Below are 24,627 nucleotides of genomic sequence, written 5' to 3'. Positions count from 1 at the left end.
CTTTGACTCCACCATAGCAGAGTTCAATTTAAATGGTTGGAACAGAGACCATGGGGCCCCAAAGCCAAAATATCTGCTATCTGGTCTTCTACAGAAAAAGTCTGCTGACCCTTGAGCTAGAAAGGCTGCAGTGGTTACTTTAATGAGCAGGTTAAATGTAACACTGAGCGATGATCCCCCAGTCTCCAGGGAGACAAAAGGGAAACACTGAGCTAAGAAATCAGAGCCAATGATCATATTTTGACATATGTGGTTGGTGACAGAAATGGAAAAAAAATAAAGAACTCAAAATATGGCAGAGGTGTGAAGCATTTAAAATCTGTCAGACATGAACCTGTGTAAATGCAGACAGAAAAAAAACACACATAAAGAGCAAGAGGCCAAAAAAAATAAAATAAAAATACCACCATGAAGAGCATAGTAAAGTGAGTGGGACCACAAGAAAAGGAAAGGGACAGAGGATGCAGGGAGTGTGTGAGAAGGATGTCACGACCAGGACCTTTTGGTCCAGAGAAAACCCTTACAACCAAGGCTTCAGTCAGGCGGCCCTCAGCACGTCAGGGGGGCTCAGTGTTTCCAGGTGTTTCCAAGGCACAGGTCCCTTATGACCTGCCCACAGCTAAGGATACCCTGTGCCATTTCGCAGTCACTCACTCACCCAGACAGGTGTCTTGAGGACGTTCTCTTTCCACCATGCAGGGATCTTTTCCTTCTTGCAACTGACAGATCACCTTTGGCATTGCAAATGGAATCCCTGCTCATGAGGAAGGAAACGAAGTTTGAACAAACGGCCTGAAGAGTAATCCCTGAACTCACACACCAGAAGCCATGGGGCAGAGAAGGCAGCACAGCCACTTTTGGGGTCTGGGCTCTCAGGGGATGCATCAGAAGCTGGATCTCGGTTCCAGAACAACATAGGGCCCTGCAACACGACCTCTCAGATGGGAGTCCTCTATGTTTCCCAGAATCTAACCTGCGATCTACTCACTGGAGAGGGAGGAAACTTTGATCGGGAGGTGGGGTGGGAGGGCATTACAATAGCATGAAGGGCATTACAATAAAAATGTACACTGTCAACTCTACAGATTAGTCCTTTCCCAAGGGCTCAATGGGGTGGAAACCTGCAGATGTTGAAACCCAAAGAGGGAAGTCTAAGGTTTTCACAGATTCTTCATTAGAGGCAAACCTCCTCACCCAGAGACACCAGGGAGCTGTAGTTCTCCAGCATCACCTCCCGGTACAAGGCTCTCTGCGCAGGGTCCAGGCACAGCCACTCGTCCTGGCTGAAGAGCACGGCCACATCCCCAAACGTCACAGACTCCTGTAATGGCAAACCCATCCCTGTTCATCCAGGGCCATCTTCTCCACTGAAAGACTTGGTAAAAAGGTGACACTGGGATGGGTAGCAACCAGTTCTGAAAATGTCTCAGGACTCTAAGTTTTCAAGTCAACTGTGTTATATTTTGAACCACCCACCATTTATTAAACAAATATTTAGTGAGTGGGAGCAAAGACACACGCCACCTGCTGGGGAAATGGCAAAGTCCCTGGCAAAAGGGAAGTTCAGTCCAGGGTAAGTCAAAGTAACGAAACACAAAACATACTCCTCCCTCCCACTAAAAATCCAAATTCAAATAAAGAAAAATTTCAGAATGCATCTAGAGCAATGCCGGAAAACTGGGGAAAGTACCATCAGCAGGACAGAAACAAAGGACTCTGAGACATAATAAAAAGAATACCAGTTAATATTTATTGAATACTTGCATGTTAAGGACTATGACAGGAACTTTGCATACAGTATCTAAGTTTCATAGAAATCCTATGAGAAAGATACTATGATTAAATCATTTTCCAGATGAAGACATCATTCAGAAAGGTTAAGTAATTGTCCCAAGGTACTGTTACAAAGTGGTGGACCGCGGGTCTGAATTCAGGGCAAAAGATCTCTGAGACATGTTGTTCGATGGGTTTCCATTGACTATGAAAATTTTAAGAAAATAATAAAATGAAAACAAAGGACTGTGCCAGACACTACAGGTGCAAGAGGGAACTGTTGAAAAAATAAGTTCTTCCAAGAGAACTCCAGTTAAACCCCAAAATGTGAGAAAGCAGAGGTTGTGCAGATAGCAACTCTTATAGGAAAAAGCTGAAGGGAGTGAAAAACAGTACAATGTGTCTGGGGTACATTTTGTTGAGAATCATCAAAATGTAACAGGTACATCATTTTGACCTTGCAATTCTATTTCTAGGATTCTACTACGAGAAATAATCACACAACTGGGTAGAGATATCTGTTCAAGGATGTTCACCAAAACATTACTTACAAGTTCATGGTTGTGATAGGCTGAGTAATGAACCTGGGAATGTTACATATATGACAAAAGGGCCTTAGAAGCTCTGTTTAAATTAAGGACTTTGAAATCGGGAGATTATCCTGGATTATTATCCAGGTAGATCCCATGTAATCACAATGGTCCTTACAAGAAGGACCCACCCAAAAGGAGTTGGAGTTAGAAGAGGGGAGGGCAATGTGATGACAGAAGCAGAAACTGAAAAGCTCTCTGTAGACTGTTGAAAGGGCCTCAGCCAAAGAACACAGGCAGCCACTAGAAGGTGAAAACAAGGCCATTAAACAGATTTTCCCCTCAGAGCATGCATCCAGAACCAGCCTTGCTGTGAGCTTGACCTTAAGCTAGTGAAACTGATTTCAGACTTCTGACCTCCAGAAGGGTAACAGAATACATTTATGTTGTTTTAAGCTATGAGTTTGTGATAATTTGTTACAGCAGCCATAGGACACTAATACAAGATAAAAAACTGAAGACAATCTATATGATTCTTTGATACTTGTGAAGAGGGACAGAAAAGCTATCTTTCACTTACTTTTTTTTTTTAAAGATTTTTTTATTGGGGAAGGGGAACAGGACTTTATTGGGGAATAGTGTGTACTTCCACGACTTTTTCCAAGTCAAGTTGTTGTTCTTTCAATCTTAGTTGTAGAGGGAGCAGCTCAGCTTCCAGGTCCAGTTGCCATTGCTAGTTGCAGGGGGCGCAGCCCACCATCCCTTGCGGAAGTAAAACTGGCAACCTTGTGGTTGAGAGGACACGCTCCAACCAACTGAGCCATCCGAGAGCTCAGTGGCAGCTCAGCTCAAGGTGCCGTGTTCAATCTTAGTTGCAGGGGGCAGAGACCACCATCCCTTGCAGGAGTCGAGGCGTGGAACCGGCAACCTTGTGGTTGAGGGTCCACTGGCCCATGTGGGAATCAAACACACAGCCTTCGGCATTAGGAGCATGGAGCTCTAACCGCCTGAGCCACCGGGCCGGCCTCACTTACTATTTTATATCCTTCCATTAGGCTTACATTTTTTACTGTGTATATGTGTGTGTGCGTGTGTGTGTTTTGATTTTTTTAAATTCCATTTTAATTTATATGCTGACTTTTTAGCTATACTCTGCATCTTTAGTGGTTTCTCTGAGAATTATAATGTACATTCTTAGTTCTTTATAGTTTATTTAGCGCTAATATATGATTTCACATAGAATGCAAGAACCTAGACAAGTATATGGGACCACCACCACCCCTCCTCAGGCTATAGCTGTTCTACTTTCCCAGTTCAGATGGTTAACAGGACTCACCAGACTGCAACGAGTATGTGCATGGACAGAAAACTACAGTGCAGCAAGATAAAGAGAGTGCAGGGAAGCACCTGACGTCCCAGAGACATTCGTGCACAATCCCTTTAACTGCACATGCAGACAGACTCTGCTGTGTCTGGATCTATGTAAGGAATCTTGGTTTGAAAGAGCTCAAAGGAGAAATTCTCAGCAGGGGTCTTTTGTGTATCAAGCAAGGCTTGTCAAACCATGTAGGTCAGCTGCAAACCATCAATGAAGAAGATGACCCTGGGGGTGGCCAGTGGTATTTAGATCTTAAGTAGTACATCCACTGCCCTTACCTTGGCCAGAAGTCCAAAAATAGTCATTTAGGCACCCCCAGAGACAAAGAGAGAGCTTTTCCAGTCCAGATATAAATGAATTCTATATCCACAACCATCATATACATTACATCTACCTACATTACAAACCCCACAATGCAATATTACATGTTTACTTTAAATAATCATATGCATTTTAAGAAACTGAGAGGAAAAAGCATTTTGTATTTATCCAGATAACCACCGTTTCAATAGTTCTTCATTTCCTTCCTAAGATTAGAGTCCCATCCGGCATTATTTCCTGTGAGCGGGAAGAACTTCCTTTAGCACATCTTGTGGCAGAGGCACACTGACAGTGAATTGGCTTCATTTTCTTTTATCTGAAAATGTCTTTTTCTCACCTTCATGCTTGAAGAATATTTTCCTTGACTACAGAATTCTGGGTTGACAGTTTTTTATTTCTTGCAGCATATGTCATTCTATTGTTTTCTGGCCACTGTTTTTCTGTTGAGGAGCCAACGGACAATCAAATAGTTATTCTCTGTATGTAATGTGATTTTCTCTTTTCTGTCTGCTTTCAAGTCTTTAGTTTTCAGTGATTTGTCTATGATTTTTCTGCCAATATGGTAGGCACTAGCCACAAATGGTTACTGAGTACTTGAAATATGGCTAGTCTGAATTATGATGTGCTCTTGTATATAAAATATTAGGTTGGTGAAAAGTAATTGTGGTTTTTGCAATTACTTTTAACCTTTTAAACCGCAATTACTTTTGCACCAACCTAATACACACCAGGATTTACTAGGGAAAAAAAAAAAATATATATATATATATATATATATATATATATATACACACACACACACACACACGATATCTCAATAATAATTTTATATTAATTACATGTTGAAATAATATTTTGGATATACTGGGTTTAAAAATGTATTATTAAAGTTAATTTATCTGCTTCTGTTCTTTTTTAATGTGGCTACTAGAAAGTTTTAAATTACACATGTAATTGCATTCATGGCTCATACTATATTTCTATGGCACAGCACTGGTCAATGATGTGCCTAGCTGTGGTTTCCTTTGTATTTATTCTGCTTGAGTTTCAGTGAGTACTGTAAATCTATAAATATTTGTTTTTTTAACCAAATTTGAGAAAATTTTGGCCATTGTTTCTTCAATATATTTTGTCACATTCTGTCTCTCCTCTCCTTGAACTCCAATTACATGTATACTAGACCTTTAACATTATTTTACTTATAACTGAAGCTCTTCTTTAATCCCTGTTCTTCAGATAGGACAATTTCCATTGACCTACCTACAAGTTTTACTGACATTTCTTTATGTTCATTTGCAAAAGTTAAGCTTATTCAGTGATTTTTTTAAAAAGTTTCAGGTATTATATTCTTCAGTTCTAGAATTTGCATGATTTTTTCACAGTCTCTATTTCTCTGCTTGGATTTCCTATTGGTTTAGTCATTACAAGCATATTTCCCTTAAGTCCTTGCACAAAGTTAAAATAGCTTTAAAGTAGCTTTTAAAGTAGCTTTAAAAATATGTCTGCTAATTCTAGCATCCGGGTCATCTGGGGATTGATTGCCTTCTTCTTGAATACTGGTTACATTTCCTTGTTTCTTCATATGTCTATCTTCTCCTAGATGTTATATAATACACAATTTAGACTCTGGATTTTGTTGTTTCTTTAAAGAGTACTGATTGTTTTAAGCAGGTAGTTAATTTGGCTGTGCTCAAATTTCAAACTCTGTCATTTTTGTCTTAGAAAGCAGCAAAAATCTCTGTTCAGTTAATTGGGCCAATTTAAGTCCATCCTGTGCGTCTGTGGTTCAGGGGTCAACAAGAGATTTGGGGGGAGTCTATGCACAGAATTTGGGGCTCCCTCTCTGGCGCTCTCCTTTCCAAGCTTCCCCACTCTCCAGATGCTAAGGTTGTGCCTAACTCTGTCTTGTGACTCATCATGCTGGTAAGACTACAGTTTTAACCACTCTGTTGATGCTGACTGTGGCCTGCCTGCAGGCAAAAAGCCATAAAAACTAGAAAACTTACCCTGTGATAGTCCCTTTTTCCAAATGCAGACAGTTGTCCAGTATATCTGCTTTTGGTTTCTGTCCAATGCCTTCAGGTAACTTTCTGTTACATTTTGCCCAGGTTTACTTGTTATCCACAGATGAATTGCTCTCATAGGAGCTATTCTTCTAATGCCAAAAGCAATAAATGTGTTACTTTTTAAATATAAAACATAACACTCAGTGAGTCTAGGCAAGCTCATGAAATATTAAGAAATAACAACATGACAGGACCCTAGAACTGTGGACCTGAAAGACATCAATCCTCTGGACTTGCTGTCCTCCTGAGGGTATGGTATCCTCCTCCCTCCCCAGGCTGTTTGGAAACATGAGAGGGCGTTTTCGTTTCTATGACTAAGGGAGGTGTCACTGGCATTTAAAAGAAGGGATCAAGGTTTCTAATCATCCAGCAATGCACAATACAGTCTTGTACAATGCAAGATTGTTCCATCCAAAATACTAAATAGACCCCATTTAGAAACATTGGTAGTCTAACCTGCATTTTAAAGATGCAACGTGAGAATCTGGGTTTTAGCAGGTGGTTTTATACGAAGTGTATCTGTCAACTTCCTTAGGTTTCAAGCAACAGAATGGATTTTGGCTTATTTACACATAAAAAGGACAGGGTAGCTGCAAGATCACTAAGAGTCACAGAACTAGGCTTGGAAAATGAGCAGAAACCAGGGAGGCCAGGGTAATTCTGGACTACAGCCAGGATCACACTAGAAAACCAGACTTGAGAGAACACTATTGTTATCATGAAAAAGTGTATGGTATATGCTTACTACCATGTCCATGCCCACTACACAATGCTTTTGCTGTGTACTCTTCCTCCTTCCTCCACAAACTTGATGCTACTGCTGCCTCCATAACCATCACAGGGCACTCTACATTGTTCCTTCACATCCCTAACTCCTGATTCAAAGTCTGGGGCAAGTACAACTGAATGACCAAGCTCCGGTCGCACACCTGTACCTGACACATAGGAAGCTGAAAAGACAAGTATTTGATAACGCTAGCTTCTCAAATGTGAGGCAGGCTCTGTTTCCTACCAGGACTCAAAAAAGGGGGAATGTCCCCAAACAAAAGAATGTGGTTTAGACATTAGGCAGTCAAAAAATGCTGTTTTCTCCTCAATCCCAACAGGCCCTCTCCAAGGCACATTGTATTGAAGCTGTCAAAAATCAATGACAAAGAAAGAATCCTCAAGGCAGCCAGGGAAAAGAAGACGGTAACTTACAAAGGAAAGCCCATTAGATTATCATCAGATTTTTCAGCAGAAACTCTACAAGCCAGGAGGGAGTGGAACCAAATATTCAACTATTGAAAGAGAGAAATTATGAGCCAAGAATAGTATATCCAGCAAAGATATCCTTTAGATATGAAGGAGGAATAAAGACCTTTCCAGACATACAGAAGCTGAGGGAATTTTCTAATACAAGACCTGCACTACAAGAAATACTAAAGGAGGCTATTCAACCACCATCAACAGGGACAATTTGTGGCAACCAAAACATAAAAAGGGGAAGAGTAAAGGCCTGAATCAGAATACGGGAATGGAAAAAGTAAGCGTGCTGAAGAAAATGGAATACTCTGAATACCAAACTTTCTTTTACATAAACTTAAGGGTAACCACTCAAAAAAAAAAAAAAAAAATCCAGAACTGAAATATATAATGTAATAAAAGAAGAAACGAGGGAAACATCATAGAATACCACCACACAGGAATAATAGACAACAACAAAAAGGCAAAGAAACAATGGAGACACAGCCTTACCAGAAAACTAAAGATAGAATGACAGGAAATCTTCACATATCAATAATCACCCTAAATGTAAATGGACTGAACTCACCAATAAAAAGGCACAGAGTAGCAGATTGGATCAAAAAACTAAACCCAACCATATGCTGTCTCCAAGAGACACATCTCAGCTACAAGGACAAGCATAGACTCAAAGTGAAAGGGTGGAAATTGACATTCCAAGCAAATGGTACCCAGGGAAAATCAGGTGTACCCAAAATGATATCAGATGAAACAGACTTCAAGGTGAAAAAGATAACAAGAGACAAAGATGGACATTTCATAATGGTGAAGGGGACTATACAACAAGAAGACATAACAGTCATCAATATTTATGCCCCCAATCAGGGAGCATCGAAATATACCAAGCAACTACTAACAGAACTAAAGGGAGAAATTGATCAAAACACAATTATACTAGGGGACTTAAATACATCATTGACAGCTATGGATAGATCATCCAAACAGAAAATAAATAACGAAATAGTAGCCCTAAATGACACATTAGATGAAATGGACATAATTGACATTTACAGAGCACTTCATCCTAAAACATCAGACTATACATTCTTTTCTAGTATACACGGAACATTCTCAAGGACAGACCATATTTTGGGACATAAAATCAGCCTCAGCAAATTTAAGAAGATTGAAATCATACCAAGCATATTCTCTGATCACAAGGCTTTGAAATTGGATATCAACTGCAAAAAGGAAGCAGGAAAAAACACAAACACATGGAGATTAAACAACATACTTTTAAAGAACGACTGGGTGAAAGTAGAATTTAGAGGAGCGATCAAAAGAGACAAAAACAAATGAAAATGAAAATACATCCTACCAGAATTTTTGGGATGCAGCGAAAGCAGTTTTAAGAGGGAAATTTATCTCATTACAGGCCTAGCTCAAGAAACAAGAAAACTCCCAAATAACCTTATGTTACACCTTAAAGAACTAGAAAAAGAACAAGTAAAACCCAAGGTTAGCAGAAGAAAGGAAATAACAAAAATTAGAGCAAAACTAAATGAAATAGAAAACAAAAAGACAATAGAAAAAATTAATGTGACAAAGAGCTGGTTCTTTGAAAAGATTAACAAAATTGACAAACCCTTGGCTAGACTCACTAAGATAAAAAAAGAGAAGACACTAATTAACAAAATCAGAAATGAAAAAGGGGAAGTTATCACAGACACCACAGAAATACAAAGGGTCATCCAAGAATACTATGAAGGACTACATGCCACCAAATTCAATAACCTAGAAGAAATGGACAAGTTCTTAGAAACATATGGCCTTCCAAGGCTGAACCATGAAGAAATGGAAAATCTAAACAAACCGATCACCAGTAACGAAATTGAATCAGTCATCCAAAACCTTCCCAAAAGCAAAAGTCCGGGACCACATGGCTTCACTAGTGAATTCTACCAAACCTTCAAAGAGGAGCTGATACCAATCCTGCTCAAACTCTTTCAAAAAATTGAAGAAGAGACAGTACTCCCTAACTCATTTTATGAGGCCAACATTACCCTGATACCAAAACCTGGTAAGGACAACACAAAAAAAGAAAACTACAGACCAATATCTCTGATGAATACAGATGCAAAAATCCTAAATAAAATTCTAGCAAATCGAATACAACAATGCATTAAAAAGATTATTCATCACGACCAAGTGGGGTTCATCCCTGGGGCACAAGGATGGTTCAACATCCGCAAATCCATCAATGTGATACATCACATAAACAAAATAAAGGACAAAAATCATATGATTATATCAATTGATGCAGAAAAAGCATTTGACAAGATTCAACATCCATTTATGATTAAAACACTTAATAAAATAGGTATAGAAGGAAAATACCTCAACATAATAAGGGCCATATATGACAAGCCCTCTGCTAATCTCATAATTAATGGTCAAAAACTGAAGCCCTTTGCTCTACGTTCAGGAACACGACAGGGCTGTCCCCTATCACCTCTGCTTTTCAACATAGTGTTGGAAGTCCTCGCCAGAGCAATCAGGCAAGAGAAAGAAATAAAAGGCATTCAAATTGGGAATGAAGAAGTTAAATTATCACTCTTTGCAGATGACATGATGCTATATATAGAAAACCCTAAAGACTCCACCAAAAAGCTATTAGAAACAATCAACGAATACAGTAAAGTGGCTGGCTACAAAATCATTGTACAGAAGTCCATTGCTTTCCTATATACTAACAATGAAATATCAGAAAAAGAAATACAAAAAACAATTCTTTTTGCAATTGCAGCAAAAAGAATAAAATACCTAGGAATAAACTTAACCAAGGATGTGAAAGACCTATATGCTGAAAACTATAAGACATTTTTGAAAGAAATTGAAGAAGACACAAAGAAATGAAAAGACATTCCGTGCTCATGGATTGGAAGAATCAACATAGTTAAAATGGCCATATTACTCAAAGCAATATACAGATTCAATGCAATTCCCATCAAAATCCCAATGGCATTTTTTAAAGAAATAGAACAAAAAATCATCAGATTTGTTTGGAACCACCAAAGACCCCGAATAGCCAAAGCAATCTTAAGAAAAAAGAACAATAATGGAGATATCACACTTCCTGACTTTGGCTTGTACTACAGGGCTACAATAATCAAAACAGCATTGTATTGGCAGAAACACAGACACATAGACCAATGGAATAGAACTGAGAACCCAGAAATAAAACCACATAAATATGGACAGATAATTTTTGACAAAGAAGCTAAAAACATACAATGGAGGAAAGACAGCCTCTTCAATAAATGGTGCTGGGAGAATTGGATAGCCACGTGCAAAAGAATGAAACTGGACTGCTATCTGTCACCATGTGCCAAAGTTAATTCAAAATGGATCAAAGACTTAAGCATAAGACCTGACACAATAAACTGCATAGAAGAAAACATAGGTACTAAACTTATGGACCTTGGGTTCAAAGAGCATTTTATGAATTTGACTCCAAAGGCAATGGGAGTAAAAGCTAAAATAAACAAATGGGACTATATGAAACTTAAAAGCTTCTGCACAGCAAAAGAAACCATCGACAAAATAAAGAGGCCACCAACTGAATGGGAGAAGATTTTTGCAAACAGTGCCTCCGATAAGAGGCTAATATCCAGAATATACAAGGAACTCATGCAACTCAACAACAAAAAAACACACAACCCAATTGAAAAATGGGCAGAGGACTTGAAGAGACATTTCTCCAAAGAGGACATACAAATGGCAAATAGACATGAAAAAATGCTCAACATCACTAATCATCAGAGAAATGCAAATCAAAACCACAATGAGATATCACCTCACCCCAGTCAGAATGGCTATCATCAACAAGACAAATAGTAACAAGTGTTGGAGAGGCTGTGGAGAAAAAGGAACCCTCATACACTGTTGGTGGGAATGCAGACTGGTGCAGCCGTTATGGAAGGCAGTGTGGAGGTTCCTCAAAAAATTACGAATAGAATGACCATATGACCCAGCAATCCCTCTCCTGGGTATCTACCAAAAAAATCTGAAAACATTTATAGATAAAGACACGTGTGCTCCAATGTTCATTGCAGCTTTGTTTACGGTGGCCAAGACATGGAAACAGCCAAAATGTCCTTTGATAGATGAATGGATAAAGAAGTCGTGGTATATATACACAATGGAATACTATTCGGTGGTAAGAAAAGATGATATAGGAACATTTGTGACAACATGGATGGATCTTGAGAGTGTAATGCTGAGCGTAATAAGTCAGACAGAAAAAGCAGAGAACCATGTGATTTCACTGATATGTGGTATATAAACCAAAAACAACAAAAGAACAAGACAAATGAGAAACAGAAACTCATAGACACAGACAATAGTTTAGTGGTTCCCAGAGGGTAATGGGGGTGGGGGGTGGGAGATGAGGGTAAGGGGGATCAAATATATGGTGATGGAAGGAGAATTTACTCTGGGTGGTGAACACACAATGGGATTTATAGATAATGCAATACAGAATTGTACACCTGAAATCTATGTAATTTTACTAACAATTGTCACCCCAATAAATTAAAAAAAAATGCTGTTTTCTCACACCATATTTGCTTAATTTCTAGCTGTGGGCCACGGCCTCCTTGAGAAGAGCTGCTTAGTTCTGCTGGGACTGAAAGAGGTGACCTGGGTGTTTGGAGCTGAGCCCAGCCATGGGTTCAGAGATCCTGCCTCAGCCAAGCCCTAATCAGGCATAGGGACCATCCCTCTTCTATAATCCAGAGACCACAGGAAAGACAGCCTTATAGGGAGAAGCCTTGGAACTGTGTCCAATATGTCTGTATTGAAAGAATGGAGGGGATGGTAGGAAGAGCAACCTTTCAGTAGGAACCAGCTGAAAGGGCTTAGTTATGTCCCCTGCACCAAATTCATATGTGGAAGTCCTAATCCCTAGTACTTAGAGAATGTAACCATTACTTGGAGATAAGGTCTTTAAAAAGGTAATTAGGTTAAAATGAGGACTTTAGATTGGGCCCTAAACCAATATGACTGGTGTCCTTATAAAAAGAGGAGATCAGGACACAGACACACACATGCAGAGGGAAGACCATGTGAGGACACAATGGGAAGGTGGCCATCTACAAGCCAAGGAGAGACACTTCAGAAGAAACCAACCCTGCTGACACCTTGACCTTGAACTTCCAGCCTCTAGAACTGTGAGAAAACAAATGTCTGTTGTTTAAGCTCCCAGTATGTGGTGTTTTGTTACAGCACCTTGAACAAACTAAAACAGGCTTCCTGCTGCTGTAAGCAGGACACGCATGGCAATCCCATATTCTGTCTTCTCTTTCAGTCCCATCTCCCTGCACCTTAAAACACTCCCAGCAAAATGACATTCTTTTTCTTTTAAAATTTCATTAGCTTTTTTTTTTTTTTTTTTTAAAGATTTTATTGGGGAAGGGGAACAGGACTTTATTGGGGAACAATGGTCAAATTGTTGTCCTTTCAATCTTAGTTGTGCGGGGTTCTGTTCAGCTTCAAGTTGTTGTTCTTTCAGTCTTAGTTGTGGAGGGCGCAGCTCAGCTCCAGGTCCAGTTGCTGTTGCTAGTTGCAGGGGGCACAGCCCACCATCCCTTGCGGGGGTCGAACCGGCAACCTTGTGGTTGAGAGGACAGGCTCCAACCAACTGAGCCATCCGGGAGCTCAGCGGCAGCTCAGCTCAAGGTGCCGTGTTCAATTTTAGTTGCAGGGGGCAATGCCCACCATCCCTTGCGGGACTCGAGGAATTGAACTGGCAACCTTGTGGTTGAGAGCCCGTGCTCCAACCAACAACTGAGCCATCCGGGAGGCAGCTCAGCTCAAGGTGCCGTGTTCAATCTTAGTTGCAGGGGGCAGAGCCCACCATCCCTTGCGGGACTCGAGGAATTGAACTGGCAACCTTGTGGTTGAGAGCCCACTGGCCCATGTGGGAATCGAACCGGCAGCCTTCGGAGTTAGGAGCACGGAGCTCTAACCGCCTGAGCCACCGGGCCGGCCCTCATTAGCTTTTTAAAAATATACAAATTAACAAATCACTTCAGAAAAATCAGGAAAAAATGAAAACAAGGGGAAAAAAATCACACTAAATCCTATTACAGATGAGTTTTGTTCGTGTTTTAAGACCATACTCCAGAATTCATCCCCAATTGCACATCCATGTGTTATTTTGACCATTGTTTAAACAAAAGGAAAATAGGCACATGCTAAAGAATATGAAGAGGGCAAAGAGCATGTGGGACACGTGAGGCACTGACTCCCATCCCAGATCAGCAGCCCTATCCCATAAATCTCTGGTATCAAGTGTCTCTTCTTTCTTTCCAGAAACATTTTGTGAAAATACACATATAAATTCATGTATTTTTTGTAATGGAAACATTCTGAACCCTGTTTTGCTTGTGTCTTACAGATTTTGCCACATCTGTATATACAAACCTTATCTTTTTAATAACCGCATGATATATGCCACTGTAGAGATGTCATAACTTATTTAACCATTTCCCTTACCGACAGGTATTTAGATGATATCTGTATTTTGCTGTCATATATGATGACCATTCTCAGATATCTCTGGGTACACATACACTTATATTTATAAGCTAAACTGGTGGAGATGGGAACTATTGGATCAAAGTCTGCATGCATTTTTAATTCTGACAGATGTGGCAGATTGTACTCTCTCAAGATGTGTATCCCCCACCTTACACGCTCTTCTAAATGTGACATTGACAATTCTCCCACCAAGGAGTGAGGTCTATGTTTCCTTCCCTTGAGTTGGGCAGGGTATTATAGGTGCTATGATCAGTGGAATTCAGTGGAAGTGATGCTTTGTGACTTCTGAGGAGAGTCATAAAACAATACACCTTCCACCTCGCTCCCTTGATGTTCACCTTTGGAACCTGGCCACCACGTTGTAAGTCCAAGATACACAGAGAGATCATGGGTCAATGTTTCCTCCAACAGCCCAAGCGAAGGTCTCAGCCAAGAGCTGGCATCAACTATCAGACATGTAAGTGGATGAGACTTCAGATGATTCTAGATCCTCACTTTTCAGTCTTTCATCTGAGACTCCAGACTTCCTATGGAGGAGATAAGTTGTTTCTGCTGCCTGTCTGCATTCCTAACACAGCGAAACTGTGAGAAATAATAAATGATTATTGTTTCACACTCCTAAGTTTCATGCATATCCTTCCATGTTAAAAATACACTAATTAATCATTTAAAATTGTACTATAATTGGAATATCAGAAGAAGAGAGCGAATGGAGCAAAAGGAACATTTGAAATAATAGTGGCTGAGAATTTTCCAGAATTAATGACAGACCCCAAATCATAAACCAGGAAGCTCAGAGAATAGCAAGCAGGATAACTACTGAAAAATGTATACCTAGGCATATCATATTCAAAATAACAAAGACAAGGAGAGAATCTTAAATGAAGACAGAGAACAAAACGTTACCTACAAAGAAATGACGATAAGAATTACAGTGGATTTTCTCATTAGAAACCATGCCAATAAGTAAGAGTAGAGTGAAATATTTAAAGTGTTTACAGAAAAAAATCACCAATCTAGAATTTCATATACAGTGAAATTATCCTTCAAAGGGGTTGAGAAATAAAGATTTTCTCAGACAAACAAAAAAGTTATTACCAGCAGATCTACCCTGCAAGGAAATGGTGAAAGAAGTTCTTTAGGGAGAAGGAAAATGATATAGGTCAAAAACTTGAATCTATACAAAGAAGAGAAGTAATAAATGAGGATAAAATAAAGTCTATTACTTTCCTTACTCTTAATTGATCTAAAAGATAGCTGTTTGCTTAATAATACCAATGACTTGGGTGATTATAGCATGTGATGAGTGAAATGACTGACAGCAATGTCATAAGGGAGGGCAGGGAGGAACTGGGAGAACTCTCTCTAAGGTATCTGCAGTACCCAGGAAGTAGTATTTATAGTTTTATTTAAAAGTGGACTTAGATTAGTTGTACATTTATACCGTGTTTCCTTGAAAATAAGACCTAGCCAGACAATCAGCTCTAATGCATCTTTTGGACCCAAAATTAGTAAGACCCGGTCTTATATTATAGTATATAAGACCCAGTCTAATAGTAAAATAAGATTGGGTCTTATATTAATTTTTGCTCCAAAAGACGCATTAGAGTTGATTGTCCAGGTAGGTCTTATTTTCAGGGAAACACGGTATTGCAAACTGCAGGGCAACCATTATAGAAGCATAATTGATATGTTGAGACAGTAGAAAGATCTGTGGTTGTCAGGGGCTGGGAGTGGGGTAGGGGAAGATGTTTGAATAGGTGAAGCAAAAGGGAATTTTTAGGTTGGCGAAATTATTCTGTATGACAATGCAATGGTGGATACATGACACTGTGCATCTTTCAAGACCCATGAAAATTTATAATATAAAGAGTGAAACTTATGTAAGCAAGCTTTTAGAAAAACCATTTAGGATGTTTGAGGATCCCAAATAGAATGCAGAATGTGATAAAACAATCTAAATACAATATAAATGTAAGACACACCTGATGAAAGAGGTGGTGGAAAAGGTGCTGATGTAAGAACCTGGAAATCGGTACAGTCTGTAAGACAAGCAACTGCAACATCAGCATGCATTCCGGAGGACAAAGCAGTCTCCCCGTGCAGACGTGAGTTAGCAATGCAGTTACTACTGTACATGTGTACAGGAATCGAATGGTTAAAGTCAGTGGATAGCTGATGGTGGGGCCAGGTGTCTCACTGTGGGAGTGGGAGGTTACAGATAAGCAAGAGGAGGAGGCTAGAATGATCCTGTGGTAATGGATTAGAGTTGGAGGTATCAGTATGAACTCATTCTTAGCTTAATATATAGGTTGGTGCAAAAGTAATTGTGGTTTAGGGCGGCCAGTTGGCTCAGTTGGTTAGAGCGCAGTGCTCATAACACCCAGGTCATGGGTTCGATTCCCATATGGGCCAGTGCAGTGAGCTGCGCCCTCCACAACTAGATTGCAAAAAACAATGACTTAACTTGGAGCTGATGGGTCCTGGGAAAATACACTGTTCCCCAATAAAAATTTTTTTAAAAAAAGTAATTACAGGTTAAAAGGTTAAAAATAATTGCAAAAATCACAATTACTTTTGCACCAACCTAATAGATACAGATGGTTACATATAGAAATATTTATAGATATGTGTATACACAGGGGTCAGCATACACGCATATATTTCCTTGTTCTTTCAGCTGAGAGGGCCAGGAAGCAACAAAACCTCAATAATAACCAGTATACCCAATGCCCAGATTTCTAATATCATTCTCCAATAAATACAAACCAGGGTTCCTTGGAGAGATGGCTGATTCCAGGACTGGGACAGGAAATACGGACAACAGCCTGGAGCATCTTATGGCACCAGAAAGTAAGGAAGTGCTCAAAAGGCACAACAAACCAAAAACCAACCCCCACGGTATTGGGGGAGTGTCAAAGGACACAGTAGCCAGCTGAGAGAGCTCCCACTGGCCAAAGCTGGAACAATTTGAGAAACAAAATAAACAAAGTGTATTGTATTGTAACACAGAGCATAAAATAAATATCCACGAGTCCATACTGATAGAAGTAAGTGACTGACTACATTAATAAATGAAGAAGAGACAAATCACCGATGCAGAGTAATTCCAAGTGAGTCCGTACTACTCCACCCTCAGGACGGAGCCTAACTCCCTGTGCCTACGGACCTTCTCCCAAAGATACTGGGTGGACAGAGCAGAGAAGCCTGACAAACACCATCTCAGCCAGGTGACCGTTCATGTGGGCCATCAGTACGTGTCCTGGATACACTGTGATGAGAACGGCACCCCACCTCTGTGGTCTTTCTCCCCTAAACCCATATGCTCAGTCTAATCATGAGAAAAACATCAAACTAGTCCCAACTGAGGGACACTCTACAAAACAACTGAACAGCAGACCTCAACATGGTCAAGGTCATCAAAAACAAGGCAAGTCTGAGAAACCGTCACAGCCAAGGGCAGCCGAAGGAGACACAGGACGACACGTAATGTGGATGCTGGACGAGAAACCAACACAGAAAAGGACTTTGGATAAAAACTAAGGAAACCGAATAAAGTATGGACTTCAGTTAATAATAATGTCTCAATTTGGTTCATTAATTATGACAAACATACCAGACTAATGTAAGATGTAAATAATAGGAGAAACTGGATGTGGGGTATATGGTAACTATGATATTATCTTTGCAATTTTTCTCTATATCTAAAACTGTTCTAAAAAAACACAACTATTTATTTTTAAAAATAGTGACAATACTAAAAACAAGTACTGACCTACTGCAAAAAAAAAAAAAAAGACGTGATAAACACATTGATTATTAGGCAATCAACACCAAGTTCTATGTGTCTATCCCACAAGATAAATTATATATATTCGTCCATGGAAACAAAATAGAATAAGGAATATTTGTAAAATCTGCAAAGATCCTACTTTTTCCAAAAATTATGATTGTTTGCTGTTTGATTTTTCTAACAGACAGCAGAAAGAAAATTGCCTCTCAGTACCCTGAAGGAGGAAAATAGTTAAGATTAGACATTACCATTCAACTTGCTCAAATGGGGTAATAAGACCCGCGCCTGGGTGACCTCAGGTCCCCAAGAGACTCAATAATCAAAATAGATACTGAATTAGCAGTCCACAAAAACTGGCTCTGAGCTGCAAACACACTCATCTACAGCTTCTCTTAGCTAACGCCAAGTCAGGCTCTGCAGCTTGTGGGTGTGGGAAGCTCAGACAGTGATGACTCCTACTTCTGAGCAGAGGGCCCAGGTGAAAGCCGGGTACTCCTTTGTACTGCATTTGGTTTCCTGAATACACACATCTTCTTGTAATTAAAGTGTCCAAGTCAAGTCTAGCCTACTGAGGAGAGAAATACTCAACTTGGCAGGTCCTAACATAATGTTGCTGCTGATACTATGTGGGGACAGAGCCCCAGAAAGTAGTTTACAGGCTCTCGGCCTTACGTGAAGGGGTACTGGCTCGGTGGTGGATGGCCGTCGGCTGTGGCTGATTGGCCGTCGGCTGTGGCCGGTTAGCCAATTGGCCGCTGGTATAACTGCTGCGGCCACGAAGGAGGAGCCGAGCAGAGCCGAAGAGAGTGGAAGAGGAGAGCCGAGAGAGAGGAACAGAGGAGAGAGTGGAGGAGAGTCGTCGGTCGGTCGGCAGAAAGGCAGACGGCAGGTCACGCGTCCGGTGGGCCCAGCCTCCAGTGAGACCATAGTGGTATGGCTCCCCTACCTATGGCTCCATGGGTGTTCCTTTTCAGCCTCACCATATCCTGTGTTCTTGTGTGGGGAGCGGGAGCAGAGACCCCGCAGGCCGCCCCGCCTGAAAGATGGCGTGGCGAGAAGGCCTCCGCGCACGACAAATGGCGCAGCGAGCAGGGTCTCCCGCACGACGTACTATAATAGTGACATTTATTAAGATCTACTACATATCACGCACTATTCTAAGCACTTTACTTAAATGCTTAATGTTAACTACAGATTGCCTTGTCTGGGTTCAAACGCCAGCTGTGCAACCTGAACAAGTTATTTGCTTCTCTGTGCCTCAGTCTCCTCATCTGTAACATGCAGATATTAACAGTCCCTTTTTAAGGATTCAGTGAAGTACGTACATTATTAACCCCACTTACAAGTGAGGAACTGAGGCACAAAGAGATAAAATAACTTGCCCAATGCCACATCCCTAGCTTGGATGTGAACTCATGAAAAAAGTCCCAGAGTCCACATTTTAACCTATGGGCCACCACCACTTTTTTGGGAAAGATCTTGAGAAAAGTGAGGGTTAAAGTAATGAAAATAGATCTCAAAGGGGCAAGAGAAAGAAAAACAGGGCCCAGGAGAGTAGTATGAAGTAGCAGAGGAAAAAGCACCAGAGAAGGAGACAGAGGCATAATCAGTCAGAGAGGTAAGAGGACGTTCAGCATCACATCTCTGGGAAATGCCCAGCCTTGCCCTCCCCAGTGCCAGCCTCAGAGTCCGAGCCAGGCTGAACCCCTCCTGGTGTCCACCAATGTCACTCCTGACCTTCAAGACCAGCCCTAGGATCCTCTTCTTGGACAGTTAGTCATTTCCTAAGGTCATTACCATGCAGTCCTCGAAAACAGAAATATTAGGTTGGTACAAAATTAATTGCGATTTTAAAGGTTAAAAATAATTGCAAAAACCACAATCACTTTTGCACCAACCTAATAACATCTTTCCTCTTGGTGTCCTCAGTAGCCTGCATAGTGTCCTGTACAACAAATGTTTGTTGAATGTGCCTCTGGCCCTTCCATGTCTCTGCCCCAGTGAGACTACATCCTCTGTGAAGACAAAGACTGCTAATTCTCCACACTCCTCTCCAAGCACTTATTGTAGACAGAAGCATATGTTCAGCGCTGACTCAATCGTTGGTCAAGAAGTGAGCTGGGGTGAATTAAAAGTGACCTCGGGACAGAGGGGGTACCTTCCTCAGCAGCCCCTCAATAAGTCCAAGGATGCTGGGGAAGTTACAAGTCTCTGGATACTCCATAGTTTTAATTGGAAAGAAAAGTACCTGGACAAAGAACGGAAACATGTCCACCACCTCTGAACCCGGAAGGCAAGTCGTGAAAAAGACAAACTTCACTTACTGTCACTTGAGCAGGCAGCAAATCCACAGCCATTCTGTCCTTCTTGGTTTTCCTGCCAAGGGAGAGCAGAGTGTTGTCAAGGTGGATCTGTAGAGGAAAAAGGCGTCCTGAGGAGCTGTGGTGTCACAGGATGGCTTACACAGAGGAAGTTACAACCACCCATAATGTCCATCAGGCCCCAACAAGGCCACTCCACATAAATGACGCAAACCAAGTAAAAAGGTGTGCTCACCAAGTCAGTGACGCCCTAAGACAATTTGTCAGTCTCCTTCTCTTCTCTGTATCATCCACACTTCTGATTTCTGTAAATTGATGCTTTATCATCCACCGAGGGGCTATTAGCAAATTGTGACTCACCCACAGATATCTCGAGTCCTTAGATAGCTTTAAGCTACACACTATAGCAGTTCCAGAGAACGTGAACTTCCCAGGCTGCCAGTCAATCTTAAGCCTGCTTGCCCTGCCTGGCCCTTTTCTTCCCGAAGAAACCACAATAAAGGTGCTTGCCCACGTTTGCCCTCTCTCTCTGCCTCATGACAGACCCACGTGGTTGCCCTGAGTGGTATGCTTGGAGTGCTGTATTCTCCCCAACGAACTGTGAGTAAAATACCTGCCAACTTACCCTGTGTCTGTCTGCCTGTCTGTCTGCGTCTGACTTAGCACACCTCACCCAAGGTTGTACGGTTAAAACACTCCGTCTCACACAAGATGCACGCAAGATTGTCGCCCCGCTGCCCCTCCTAAACACAAACCCACAGCTGCCTCCTCTTACAACATCAACAGCTTGAAATAGCCCTCAGCCTCTCATACACAAACCCCACTGGAAGAGCAAGGTAAGGGGGTGCCTGGGGCAGCCAGACAAGTGTCAGAGAAGGGCTTTGGCCCCAGCTGCCTGAGTTTGCAGGAGCTTTGGGGGTCCAGCACCTGGCATGAGAACTCAGCAGGCGGCGTTAGGCTTGTAAGCGCAGGCTGGCGCACCTCAGCCAGCATGAGGCAGGGGCTGTATAAGTAATCAGATACTCCACAATGCACATCTTCTCCACACCAGGATTCTTGAGTGCTTCTCATGGATCATTTTTAATCCTCACAATGACTCTTAAAAATAAGTATTTGTCGTGCGGGGAAGCCTGCGGGGTCTCTGCTCCCACTCCCCACACAAGAATGCAGGATATGGTGAGGCCAAAAAGGAACACCCACAGAGCCATAGGTAGGGGAGTCATACCACTATATTCTCTCTGGCGGCACTATACTCTCACTGGAGGCTGGATCCACACTGTCCGCAACCAGCCATCCTAACTGCAATCCGCGCTTGCCAGCCCCCATTTTCTCTTCTTTCTGCTAGCGTAGCTACAGCAGTTATTTTAGTGGCCAATGGCTCACTGGTTACAGCTGACGGCCAACTAGCCACAGCTGATGGCCATACAATCACAGTTGATGGCCATTTACTACCTGAGCCAGGCACCTATCTATGTGAGGCCGAGAGCCTGGAAACTTCTTTCTGGGGCTCTGCCCCCACACTCCACCCCTACAGGCTCTCGCCTCACAATCTACGCGACAAGCGTCTTCCGTGAGGGGACCTTTGCGAGGAGCCTGGAGGTGAATGCAATATCCTGGACATAGCCAGGCTCTCTGGGCACCACCAGTACTTCTGGGCACGGCCAGACTTCCTGGGCTTCTTAGGGTACCACCTGTCTTCCCGGACACAGCCAGGGTTTCTCAGGGCACCACCAGTACTTCTGGGCACGGCCAGACTTCCTGGACTTCTTAGGGTACCACTAGTTTCCCCGGGCACAGCTAGGGTTTCTCAGGGCACTGCCACTCTCTCTGGGAACAGCCCGATTTTCTGGGCACAGCCAGGGCATCTTCAGGGCACAGCCCGACTTCCTGGACTCAGCCAGGGCTCTCAGGGCACTGCCACTCTCTGTGGGCACAGCCACACTTTCTGGACACAGCCAGGGTCTCTCAGGGCACTGCCACTCTCTCTGGGCCTCTCGGGGTGCCCTGCTGGAACAATAGCGACTCACAATCAAGGTGCTTACATATTCTCAATGGTGGCCAGTCAAGACACAAAAGCAAATATCCCCCAGTTCCACTACATGGTGGTATGTTCCCAAGCAAACAGTCAAGCGGTCCATTAAATTAGGGATGGAAGGCAATTCCCCATAGTCCATAGTCATTCGCCAGGGCTGTCCTGGGGGTGAGGGACGACCTTGACCTCACCCTCATCTCCCAAGGAGGACTCAGCAAGTGTTTCCTCCTGGGACAAGTCCCACATCCGGGCTGCCTGAGCAGGAACTTCCCGGCCCGCAGGGCCGCAACAACCTTTGCTTTCTCCGGCCTGTGCTGGTTGGGGAACCATCCACATCTTCCCACCTCTCCACGGGGTTCCATCTCTCCAGCAGCTGCATGCCTTTTCCTGTGCTGGTGGGAGAACCGTCCACATCCTCCCACCCCTCCACGGGGGTCCAGCTCTCCAGCAGCTGCTCCTCTGGGTCTTCCAGAGACTGAATGTTCATACACACAAACTGCTCCACCACTCTTGGGAGAGCCTTGGCCGGCACCATACCCTGCTCGCTGCGCCATTTGTCGTGCGGGGAAGCCTGCGGGGTCTCTGCTCCCACTCCCCACACAAGAACGCAGGATATGGTGAGGCCAAAAAGGAACACCCACGGAGCCATAGGTAGGGGAGTCATACCACTATATTCTCTCTGGCGGCACTATACTCTCACTGGAGGCTGGATCCACACTGTCCGCAACCAGCCATCCTAACTGCAATCCGCGCTTGCCAGCCCAGCCACCATCTTCTTGCCAGCCCCCATTTTCTCTTCTTTCTGCTAGCGTAGCCACAGCAGTTATATTAGTGGCCAACGGCTCACTGGTTACAGCTGACGGCCAACTAGCCACAGCTGATAGCCATACAATCACAGTTGATGGCCATTTACTACCTGAGCCAGGCACCTGTCTATGTGAGGCTGAGAGCCTGGAAACTTCTTTCTGGGGCTCTGCCCCCACAGTATTGCTACCTCATTTTACAGATGTGAGACTGAGAACTAGGAAACGTGGTGACCTGCCTAAAGAAATAAGAATGGTTATGTATCAGATGCAGGAAGGGAACAGGTCTGAGTCCAAGGCCCCAGTTAAATGTGGCAAACTGCTTGGCCACTCTGTGCCTCAGTTTATCTGTAAAATGGGGACAGTGTAAAGCCAGCCTACGTGTTATTGGAGGATGAAATGAGTTAATACATCAAAGGGTGCTAGACTAGTGTCTGGCACATGTAAGTTCTCCCTAGGTATTAGCTATTGTGTTTTACCATTTCTTTCACGTAAGTCTCATAAAAAATAGCCACAAAAGACCTCCACCCACAGCAGTCCCGGGCATGCCCAGCTCCCTCCCCCGCGAAGCACGGCCGCTCAGGCCGGGCGGACAGGCCTCCTGACACAGCGGTGCGCAGCGCCTCCCGGGTGCCCACGCCCGGCCCCATCCCACCCTACACACTCCCCACTTACACCGAGGTGGGCGCTGGCACCGCCCACCGCTCCGAAGAGGCAAGGGAGCTTTTCAGCCCTAGACAGGCCGCCCTAGTGGACCCAGGATCATCACCCTCACCACTAGCCCCCCAAACGCAGCCAGCGGTCCCTGCAACCCCACGAGAACTACGACTCCCGGCATGCCCAGGGCCTGTCCTAACTGCACTTACCAGAGGGCGCCGCGGCTTGGCAACTTCCGGGAGGTCAGTACTCTCGCTTCGCGAACTAGAGCGCCTACTGTGCGAGCGGCGGCGGCCTTGCGAGGGAGGGTGCATGTGAGGATTAAGGCAGCTGGTCTCCGAGTGCTGGCTGCCCAAATCAGCTGGCAGACTTGTTTTGTTGGACAGGCCATATGATTTGAAAGAAACAAAACCTGAATTTAGACACCTTTAAGAGGCTCAGTGCGAAACTAGCTCCCACCAGCTTGTGATTATTTTTAAATATTTTAATGTGTGCCAAATAATATAATGTATGCATATAGGTACAGTTTAAAAATAAAACGAATACCCATATACCCAACACGCTGCTTACAAAAGAGAACTTGCCCAGAATTATAGAAGCCTTGTCCACAATGCTCCCATTCATTTTTCTAAATTGAGGTCAGTGTTCCCTTGCTTAGCTTGATGGGTATACTCTATATGTATGTGTCCCTAAACACTAGGTGTTTACCTTTGCAAGGTTTTTTATCTCTATACAAACAGAATCTGCTGTATGTTCTGTGATTAATGTGCTCAACATGAACCTAGATTCATCCAGCTTGACACATGCAAAGTTCATTCATTTTCACAGCTGTACAAGATTCCATTATTTATTCTGTTGAAGAAAGGATGTCCTAACCTATAGAAAAAACTTATGAGTTTATGTGAGCCAAAAAACTGAGGACGTACCTGGAAGAAAAATCTCAACAAATTGAGAAAATGCTCCAGAGAATGGCAATTTTGCAGTTCATTTTACACATTTAGAATCAAAGGAGAAAATGTAAGGAAGGTTACATAAAATCCATTGCTGGTAGATTAAGGTTGAGGAAAGCAAAGCAGGAAATCTTTAGAATTGGATAAAAAGCAAAATGTAGTGATATATACTTCTT

The 24,627-nt window shown here is 42.6% G+C and overlaps 1 protein-coding gene and 1 non-coding gene across 7 annotated transcripts in view; one reads left to right on the top strand and one right to left on the bottom strand.

Annotated features, from left to right (window-relative positions):
• Nucleotides 1–24,157, bottom strand: part of ZNF354C (zinc finger protein 354C) — a 31,037-nt gene extending 6,880 nt beyond the window's left edge. The window contains exons 1-4 of one of the 6 annotated variants that reach the window (XM_074312149.2): nucleotides 23,711–24,157; nucleotides 20,013–20,064; nucleotides 1,195–1,321; nucleotides 659–754 (exon numbers count right to left, since the gene is read on the bottom strand). In XM_074312149.2, the coding sequence (XP_074168250.2) occupies nucleotides 659–754; nucleotides 1,195–1,321; nucleotides 20,013–20,064; nucleotides 23,711–23,892 (457 nt within the window). In that variant the 5' untranslated portion in view covers nucleotides 23,893–24,157. Of the gene's footprint in view, nucleotides 1–658; nucleotides 755–1,194; nucleotides 1,322–20,012; nucleotides 20,100–23,519; nucleotides 23,677–23,710 lie in introns of those variants that run through there. The other 5 variants (XM_074312154.2, XM_019719761.3, XM_019719763.3 and 2 more) reach the window with 5 other exon arrangements.
• On the top strand, nucleotides 16,237–16,310 carry TRNAM-CAU (transfer RNA methionine (anticodon CAU)). The gene has a single exon. It is a non-coding gene; the product is annotated as a tRNA-Met (tRNA).
• Nucleotides 24,158–24,627: the final 470 nt, after the last annotated feature.

Source organism: Rhinolophus sinicus, chromosome 5 (assembly GCF_057876585.1).
Source record: "Rhinolophus sinicus isolate RSI-liver-muscle chromosome 5, RSI-T2T, whole genome shotgun sequence".
Taxonomy (NCBI): Eukaryota; Metazoa; Chordata; class Mammalia; order Chiroptera; family Rhinolophidae; genus Rhinolophus; species Rhinolophus sinicus.
Note: the sequence above shows the minus strand (reverse complement) of the source record. Positions and strands in the feature narration are given on the sequence as shown.